Here is a 10,228-nt window from a genome sequence, read left to right on the forward strand (position 1 = left end):
GCAGGAACTGTTGGAAGACAGAATTATTAGGCGGCTTCAAGAAGGAATTGGATAAACATATGGAGCAGAGGTCCATCAGTGGCTATTAGCCACAAGGTATAGATAGGGACTCTTGGTCTGGGGCAAGGGATGCTTTGTGTCCTTGGGAGGGGAAACGGTGGGAGGGCTTCTAGTGTCGTGGCCCCACTGGTGGACCTCCTGATGGCAACTGGTATTGTCGGTAAGGACAAAAAAAGGGAAAAGGGAAAAAAACCTGAACCTAAAACCTAGAATTCAAAACCTAAAAGGGTTATTCAAGAATAGAAGAGGGCCATCTCTAAAAATCTAATTATGAAACATACAAAAATATACATATATTTATTGAACACAAATTAAAATAACAAATAAGGGCCCATTCATACCTCATATACAAATATAAAAATACAAAAATACAAAGGCTGATAAAACAGATATAACGCGTTTCGGCCTTCACAGGCCTTCCTCAGAGGTCTAATACAAATAGAACATGTTGGCTAATATGTAAAAATATATACAATCATACATATACAGAATATGGAATAAAGACCAGAAAACAATTGTTTCAAAGTTTAACCACTGGGCAAAAATACAAATGAAACCTCCAGTGCAATCACATGTCCAGTAGTACTTCTCTCTGGTCAACTATATATTCTCCTGAGATTGTATAGATTGTATAGCCAAATGTTCCCAATGTAGTGTTCCTTAAGTTAAAAGCCAACATGTTCTATTTGTATTAGACCTCTGAGGAAGGCCTGTGAAGGCCGAAACGCGTTAGGTCTATTTTATCAGCCTTTGTATTTTTATATTTGTATGAGGTATTAAAGGGCCCTTATTTGTTATTTTAATTTGTGTTCAATAAATATATGTATATTTTTGTATGTTTCATAACCTGGTATTGTTGGCCACTGTGTGACAGAGTGTTGGACTGGATGGGCCATTGGCCTGATCCAACATTGGCTTCTCTTACGTTCTTACGTTGACTCAATAAAGGAAGCCACAGCCCTCAGTTTGTGAGACCTGAGCAAAACTGTTAATGATAGGATGTTTTGGACATCATAAATTCACAGGGTTGCTATGATATCAAGTTACTCAGGATGGTGAAAAGCAAAGCAGATCGTGAAGAGTTCCAAAGCATTCCAAGAGGATCTCTCTAAATGAGCAAGCAGGGAACAACATTGCAAATGAAGTTCAGTGTCAGCAAGTGTAAAATGATGTGAAAAAATCCTAACTTTAAATATATACTGATGGGGTCTGAAGTGACCAAAACCAAGACAGACACTAGGGATAATTAGGAAAGGGGCTGAAAATAAAGCAGCCAATACTGTACTGCCCTTTGGTACAGATTCATTTGGAATAAGAACATAAGAACATAAGAGATGCCAATGTTGGATCAGGCCAAAGGCCCATTCAGTCCAACACTCTGTATCACACAGTGGCCATAAATACCAGTGCCATCAGGAGGTCCACCAGTGGGGCCAGGACATTAGAAGTACCGATCTGGTCATCATTGTCTCAAAAAGGTAAGGCTAAGAAATCTGGGACTTGTCAGTTGTGAAACAAGAAGGCTAAGGGGTGATATGACAGAGGTTTATAAAATTATGCATACGGTTAAGAAAACAGACAAGAGCTTTTTCATCCACTCCCATTATTCTAGAACTCAGGGCTCCCAATGAAGTTGATGGGCAACAGATTTAGTGTGGGCATAAAGAAGTACTTCTTCACTCAACAAGGAATTATATTCATGGTAAATGGATGCGGCAATGGCCACAAGTACAGATAATTTTTAAAAGGAACTATTTACACGGAGGATAGGCACTTCAGCAGCTGCCAGCCACGGGGAGCAAAGGGAACCTCCACACTCAAAGGCAGCAAACCTCTTATGCTCAGTGCCAGGACACATGACGGGAAGGCCTTGGCCTCTATGCCCTGTTGTTGGTGCTCCAAGGTACCTGTGGTTAGCCACTGTGTAATGTAAGATGCTGAACTAGATGGATCACCAGCCTCAGCACAGGGCACCTCATACATTCTTAAAAGCAGTGGTCGAGCTGCTGCTCAGTACTCCTTAAGGCAGATTCCCTACTTGTTTAGTGTTCTGTCTTCCAAGGAATAGCCAGCCCGCTGCTCCAGGGGCACTCAGACGACATCTGCTCTGGCTTCTCAACTGGAGACTATCAATTTATGACTGGACTGGAGATCAATGGGATAAATATACTAGCTGAGACCCACCCACCCAATACCAGAGCTGAACTGAATGGGCTTCAGTCCACATCTAGCAAGACTCATTCTTCAGTAGTTCTTCTCATTCCTAGTAAAAGGTAAAGGTAAAGGTTCCCTTGCTCGAAAGCCAGTCGAGTCCGACTCTAGGGTTGTGGTGCTCACCTCCGTTTCAAAGCCGAAGAGCCAGCGCTGTCGGAAGACGTTTCCGTGGTCATGTGGCCGGCATGACTAAACGCCAAGGCGCACGGAACGCTGTTACCTTCCCACCAAAGTGGTACCTATTTATCTACGTGCAATTTCTTGCTTTCGAACTGCTAGGTTGGCAGGAGCTGGGACCAGAGACGGGAGCTCACTCCGTCATGCGGCACACTCGGGTCTCGAACTGCTGAACTACTGACCTTCCACAGCCTGCAGTTCAGCGTCTTAACCACTTGAGCCACTGCAGCTCCTACTCATTCCTAGTACAGGGGACCTAAAGAATACGCTGCAACTGCACTCCGTCTCTTCACAGCCTGCCCCCATGCAAGTCTTGTCTCCCCAGCTGTTCAGCATGCTGAAGTCTGATAAGCAGTACCCATTTGAGATTTAAATAATGGCACTTTCCTCTTAATCTCTATAAAAGAACAAGAGCACAGAAGCAGCTTAAAGACTAACCAAATTTCCAGCAGCAGCAGGGTATGAGAAGCGAGCCGTGACTCACAAAAGCTCCTCTTCCGCCACAAATTTTGTTAGTCTTTAGGGTGCTCCTGAATTTGCTCTTTTCTACTGCTACAGACAGACTAACATGGCCACCCTTCTTGACCTTAATCTCTAGTCATGGCTGGAAGCTTGCTGAAGCTGAAACTGGGGGAAAGTACTGCAATAAGGGATGGTGGGGGCCTGTGACACTTAACTGAGCCTGGTTCCCTGGTTATCCAAGCTCACTGATTTGGGAGAATCCAAGACGCAACACTGCCCTGGACAATGGGTGATGCTGCTGGCTAGAACTCTGCAAACACTCCGTCCAGTGGAATCCCTCACAAAAACACTCCAGCATCCTAACTAGATTGCAACAGCTTCCTGGTCGCCAAAATACTATTTGAATAGATAAAGTCCTAAATGTTTGGATCCTGCATACATCAGAATGTATATCCTCTCACAACTTCTATAGTCATTTGCAACCTCTTGTTGGTATCCGATTCACTTCACAGCAACTTCCCACTTTGAAATTTTGTTGCAATGGTGCGAAATCCAAATAATTTACAGAAGAAATGCAATACTTGTCCGGGCAAGCATTTACTGCCTGAGGATACACAGGATTTCTTTTAGTGCTGGGGTTATTTTAAATACCATGTAGCCTCCTGCCACGAGACTTCAGGGACAAATAGTCTAAAAAGTTTAAAAAACGAAAGTAAAGATTGCTCTCAAACACTCAAGTTTCTACTTTCCTCCCTCAATTAGTTAAATACTTCAGCCCCAGAGGGCAAATTGAGCAAAATGTCTGGTCTACATTCAAGAAAAGGAAGGAAAGATAAGAGACAGATCTAGGACATCTCCGGGGTGGCAGAGGAAAAGAGTACCCAGGCAACTCAGCCTGTTAAAGCCACACTGGAGAAACCAGCTCTCCTGGCTTCACACCCCCATGACACAGACTGCAAAGCACACCCACCCTACTCTTCTGCTGTGCCAAAATGCTAAAGGTGGCAAGCTGCTCAATATCTGAGAGACTATCTTTAATCCATGCCCTGCTGAGACACAATCCCGGATACTCTCTGTTGTGGCTCACACGTGCAACGGCAAGACACCTGACAACTACCCCCCTTCCAAGATTCTGAGTCCTGGCCAGAAACAAGTTTCCTCCAATCCTGGAAAGAAAGAATGAAAGAGGTGGAAAGAGGGAAAGAAGAGAGAGAGAAAAGAAAGCAAATAGGAGGGAGGGAGGGAGGGAGGGGAAAAATATGCCTCCCCTTCGCTTCCCCGGCTGCCCTGCCAGGAGCCGCACAACATATGTGAAAGAGCTGCATGTGGCTTCCGAGCCACATTTTGCCACCCCTGCCTCTACAGAATAATGACAGTTCTCTTTCACAAGTACTGGGGGGGGCAAACCTTTTCCTGTGCACAGACAGCCCCCCAATCTCACACAACTCCTCACCCACAATAATACAACATCTAATTTGAACATGGACACTGGTACCAGAGCTTGCAATAAACCCAGATGCCAACTTTGCTGCCACAGACACCCAGGCAACTCAATCACTGGACCTAATAATATCAACTACACCATCTCAGGCTTATTCACCTGTTCTTTTAACATTGCATATGCCAGTAAATGCCAACAATGCCCTTCAGTTTTCTACATAGGGCAAATAGGTTAAACCCTGCGTCAAAAGATAAATGGACACAAATCTGACATCAAGGATCACAAAACAGAGAAACCTATAGGGGACCATAGCAACCTTACAGGGCACTCAACGTGGGACCTCAAAGTAGCTGTTTTATTGCAAAGGAATTTCAGAAACAGACTGGAATGGGAGACTGCTGAATTACATGTTATTACAACACTCAGGACAATGGAACCCCCAGGGCTTAACAAAGATACTGGCTTCTTGTATCACTCTACATGCTAAGTCACTCAGTTCTTACTTATACCCAGTACGAAACTTTGTTGGCCTTGGAGATGTCACTGGACTCAAACTTAGTTCCCACATCTGTTTGTTAACGCTTGCATTTGTATGCAAATTTACTGCTATTCACAGATCTTACTTTAATCCAATCTCAGCTATAATCACCCAGTTGCTTATGCATCTTGACTCAAACTAGCCCTTCCTGGCAACTAACAACCCACCTATTTGTAATGGTTCAGAAAATCCTGTTTCACAGTATCTGAAGAAGACTTGCATGCACGTGGAAGCTTATACCTTGAATAAAACTTTGCTGGTCTTAAAGGTGCCTGACTGGACTCGAACTTTGTTGTGAAGTAGAAAAACATCGACAAATGTTTAATTGTGGAAAAAATCAATAGTCCTTCTAATGAAGGTTTTTTAACATTTTTAATTGATTTTTAAGTCACAAAAGCTATCTTGATGACTCCTTGGAGGGCTGGAAGGCAAAGTGCAATGCTTGAAATAAAGGGTCAACCTCACAAGAAGGCTGTGGCCCCTCCTTAATGCCCATCAAGACTACCTTGAGGGTGTGGGATGTATTCCCCAGTATTTGTATAATCTTGATAGTCCTAGCCATCGAAGAGCTTTCTCCCTTGCACGAGTAAATGCCTTTCCATCAAAAGTACTGCATGGTAGGTTTCAAAATATTCCCAAGCATGAACGGAGATGTGACTGTGGCTCTAACTCTCTTGATTCAATTGATCACATACTGTTAGACTGTTCGTTGCATGCATCTGGTAGGGAAAAATGGTTAAATACTTGGTTGCATGATAAACATCACCTTTCCAATAAAATAAAATGTCGAATTCTACTGAATGATACAACAGCAGAGATTACTGTGGCAGTGGCCAATTTTTTAGTTGATGTGATAAGAGTGAAAAATTTGGGAAACTCTGTTTCATGATTTTATAATTATCTCAGACTTTTAGCTGATTGTGTCATTTACTGTCGCTGATTTTAATGTTGTATATGCCATTAAAGGTCTATTGATTGATTGATGGATTGACTACCTTGAGGAGGGCCCATCTGCTGGTATCCTGTCACCGGACCATTGTAAGCACCATACTGAGAGGGAGCCATGCCTGGCATCTGCTGTCCTCCATAGCCAGGCTGCGGATACCCGGGATATCCAGGCTGAGGCTGCCCGTAAGGTGGCCCGGTGTGAGCTTGCTGGTTTACGCTCATTGTGCTCACATCCCCAACTCAGTCTCTACCTGCAGGAGGGGAAGGAAAGAGAAACACATTAGGAACCACAAAACCATATCCCTTGCAACTGAAAAATCTGACCCGATAATCCCGCTCTTCTTGTTATGACTGCACTGAAATTTTCACACGCCCTGGGAACTGGGCACAGCACCCCATGGACTCATCTACTGCAACTAAATTTAAACTGTCTTCTCCAGAGGTCATAGTTTCTCAGGAGCATGGGTGGCAGAGCAGCTGATGCAGGTAAAAAGTGCTCCTGGCCATGGTCGCTACAGGGTGTCATTATAATGGGTCCAGGAGCACACAAACACAGGCCTGCTCCTTAAGGGGGGGGGGTTGCATCCTACTTAGAGCAGGACAAGCTCCCCACCCCACCCCCACGGTCACCAGTTCCCGTCTTCATCTCTTCTAGATGGCTTGCCGGCTCACTCTCTTCCAGCCCGCCACTGCCACCTATTGAGGAGACCAGATGGCCTTACCTGGATCAGAAGCAGAGATGAATATCATCAACTGATGACACCTCATCCGAATGCCCTGACAATCTCAGGGAATTTTGTCATGTAGGTGACAATTAGCGTAAAGTAAAGGTAAAGGTTCCCTTGCTCGAAAGCCAGTCAAGTCCGACTCTAGGGTTGCAGTGCTCATCTCCGTTTCAAAGCCGAAGAGCCAGCGCTGTCCAAAGACGTTTCCGTGGTCATGTCACCGGCATGACTAAACACCAAGGCATGCGGAACGCTGTTACCTTCCCACCGAAGTGGTACCTATTTATCTACTTGCAATGTCTTGCTTTCGAACTGCTAGGTTGGCAGGAGCTGGAACTAGAGATGGGAGCTCACGCCGTCATGCGGCGCACTCGGGTCTCGAACTGCTGAACTACTGACCTTCCACAGCCTGCAGTTCAGCGTCTTAACCACTTGAGCCACTGCAGCTCCTTGACAACTAGCGTACCAGATGGCATTGCAGCATTCCTCTAAGCACTTGTCACGGAGTGGAGCAGAAAGCCCCTAGCAGCCCCTTCAATAATCTACCTGCTGATTAGGAACCAAACTATTATCTCTCCCCATCCCACCCAATCGAAAGAGATAATCCAGAAAGACAGCATGGGACCAGAAGCCAGAGATCAAAGAGAATCAGCACGGCTGTGCTCTTGTCTCTTTCTCTATGCAAGCTGCCCTTTAAGGGACCAGGGCTGACTCCACACCAAGCACGGGCTCGCCTAACATTTGTTTACATACTTCCAAGTGTCAGGCAAGAACACTAGTATTCTCCAGAGTGTTTTACATTCCATACAATTGGATTTTAACTACCATATCTGTTTTATTATGCTTTTACTGTTTTTTTAAATTTTTAATGCTGGCTTTTCTGTTATTGTTGGAAATCTCCATTTTTGTAGACTCTTCTTTAGTGCAAACTATATTAAGCAGAATGTAAACTTTTCCACTCCTTCATTTTTCTGTGGAAAATTGTCCATGTAATGATTTCAAAGTTGAATGTGTGTGTTCCTTTAAATGGCTGGTAAGTGTTAGAAGAATAAGGGTGTGTGTGAAAGAGGGAGATGAGTGAGTGAGGTGATTGGTTGGTGACTGAGTGTGGGCAGAGCTAGGAGGGGTGTGTGTGTGTGTGTGTATATATATATATAGAGAGAGAGGGGGGGGGGCAGAGTCTGAAGTCAGCAGTCAGAAGGTGTCCAATGTGGTCAACCTATACGGAGTCTGAGAAGCAATCATATAGAAGTGCTGTAAAAGGCATTAAGATTCTAGAGGAGGAAGAAATATACTTAAGGAGGCATATTAGGCAAAATCTAAAATAGTCAGAGTATCTTAAGAGTGTGAGGGGAAAAGCTGACAAAGACCTGAGTAAAAAGCGAAAGATTTTTCTGAGCAACGTAACAAAACATCTTGTGTAACCGATATGCTTCTTTTACCAATAAAGTTTTATCTTGTTTATTGTTAACAGAGGGTCATAAGCTGTTTAAAATACAAGAGTCTCATCCTCAGAACCACATAGTCCAGCGATGGAGCCTTAGAGCTTGGGCACAATACCGTGGGAAAGGGAACAAGAAGAAGAGGAGGAGGAGGCTGGATATATACCCCGCTCTTCACTACCCAAGGGAGTCTCAGAGCGGCTTACAAACTCCTTTCCCTTCCCCTCCCCACAACAGAGACACCCTGTGAGGTAGGTGGGGTTGAGAGAGCTCTGACAGAAACTGCTCTCTTTCAAGAACAGCTCTTATCAGAACTACGGCTTGGAATTAAATCCCTGGTGGCAGCATTAGATACTTTGAGTGAGAGAAAAAACCAAGAACTTTAAAACTACATCACACCTAACCACAGAAAATAAAAGAGAGGTACCGTTTCCAAAGATTCACTGTTTTACAAAATCAACAATGTATGGGACCTTTGCTGGACACCCACCACCTAGGTGCAACAGGTAGCTTTCATTTGCTGCATGACTGACACACAGACAGACCTTGAACTGGGCATCCACACGTCCCCCAACTTCCATGCTAGCCATAGTTCTTGGCGTTTCAGTGCCTTATCAAGGACATGATGAATAGGCTCTGTTCAGCCAGACAGGGTATCTAGGAGCAACTATATCAGCCTTCCAGGTCTCTTCCTTGTTCCATTGGTGGATCAGCAGGATCATTAGCCATGCTGGCAGGAAGCTCCCCAACAGCTTTCCTTTATTATCTGTATGCCAACTTACTGCTATTTACATGTCTCACCGAATGTGCTCTTCCAATCTTACCTGTATTTATCACTCAGTTACTTAGGCATCTTGACTTTAATTAGTTCTTCCTGGTAACTAACCCCGCCTACTTATATGTAATAGTTGAGGAAATCTGTTTCAATGAATCTGAGGGAGTGTCCCTACTATTAAGTCTCTCAGTTCTCACTTCAACGCAGAATTGAACTTTGTCTAGTAGGTGTCACTGAACTCAAACCTCTTACCCACATCTGTTTGTTAACTCTTGAATTTGTATGCTGATTTACTGCCATTCACAGATCTTTCTTACAACCAGTCTCAGCTATAATCACCCAGTACTTATCCATCTTGACTCTAATGGACCTTCCTGACAACAAACCCCACTCCACTCCCTATAAATAATGGTTGAGGAGATTCTGTTCCACTGTATCTGATGAAGTGTGCTTGCCCATGAAAGTTTATACCTTGAATAAAACTTTGTTGGTCTTAAAAGTGCCACTGGACTCAAAACTTTATTCTATTCAGTTGTACTAAGCATTTACAAAGTTGGCAGCATATGGATTTCCAATATTAATCTGTATTCCTCGGTGATCGTCCTCCTCACAACATTAGAAGCAGGCAGGCTCATTTACACCAAGATGATGAAAGGTTGCCAATAAAGAGTCAGATTTTGTCCCCACAAGGGATGTTTTGCAGGTGGCATCTTCTGCACCAATAGATAAAAAAAAGAACCACCACACATTAGCTTTCTCAACCTCCTAAAAATCCAGTTTATACAAAAGTAGTTTTGTATAACAACCAAATGCAACTCTAGAAAAAAGCAAGAGTCTGTATCTGAAGAAGTGAGCAGTGACTCACGAAAGTTCATATCCTGCCACAAACTTTGTCTGTCTCTAAGGTACTACTGGAGTCTTGCTCTTTTCTACTGCTACAGCCAGACTAACACAGCTATCCAATTTGATCTAAATGCAGCTCTATTCACAATGGAATTCCATATGAAGATCTGAAGCCCAAACTTACAGGTACAATGGGAGACTCCGTAAGAATATTCAAGTGCTGGCAAACTGCCATAACAGATAGATCAGCATAAAAATGCATGGCACACGATGGTTCCATTCAGACATCACACTATACAGTTAATGGCTTGGGAGGATGTCTGAACTCACAAACCATAGCTTTGGCCATTGCTCAACATCCAGGGCTGGCTGAACCAGGGAGAACTTACGAAGACGAGTGCCAAGACAACAGAAAACAAAAAGCAGACAAGCAGCACCCAACCATGATAGGGTGTGTGTGTGTGTAATGTCCAGACAGAATGAATACCTTACAATATACGTGAGCATTAACCTGTCCTTTTTTGGAAAAGAAACAAGTTAGCTTTATTTCTTAAAAATTAATAATAATTTCTGCATCGTGTGACAAGCACATGAAGCTAATAT

The 10,228-nt window shown here is 43.7% G+C and overlaps 1 protein-coding gene across 1 annotated transcript in view; it reads right to left on the reverse strand.

The window, feature by feature from the left end:
* Positions 1 to 9,268, reverse strand: part of SEC24C (SEC24 homolog C, COPII coat complex component) — a 68,254-nt gene extending 58,986 nt beyond the window's left edge. Inside the window, exons 1-2 of the mRNA XM_015418256.1 lie at positions 9,254 to 9,268; positions 5,888 to 6,091 (exon numbers count right to left, since the gene is read on the reverse strand). Of these exons, the coding sequence (XP_015273742.1) occupies positions 5,888 to 6,062 (175 nt within the window). The 5' untranslated portion in view covers positions 6,063 to 6,091; positions 9,254 to 9,268. The remainder of the gene's footprint in view (positions 1 to 5,887; positions 6,092 to 9,253) is intronic.
* Positions 9,269 to 10,228: the final 960 nt, after the last annotated feature.

Source organism: Gekko japonicus, unplaced genomic scaffold (assembly GCF_001447785.1).
Source record: "Gekko japonicus isolate JY-2015 unplaced genomic scaffold, Gekko_japonicus_V1.1 scaffold3600, whole genome shotgun sequence".
Taxonomy (NCBI): domain Eukaryota; kingdom Metazoa; phylum Chordata; class Lepidosauria; order Squamata; family Gekkonidae; genus Gekko; species Gekko japonicus.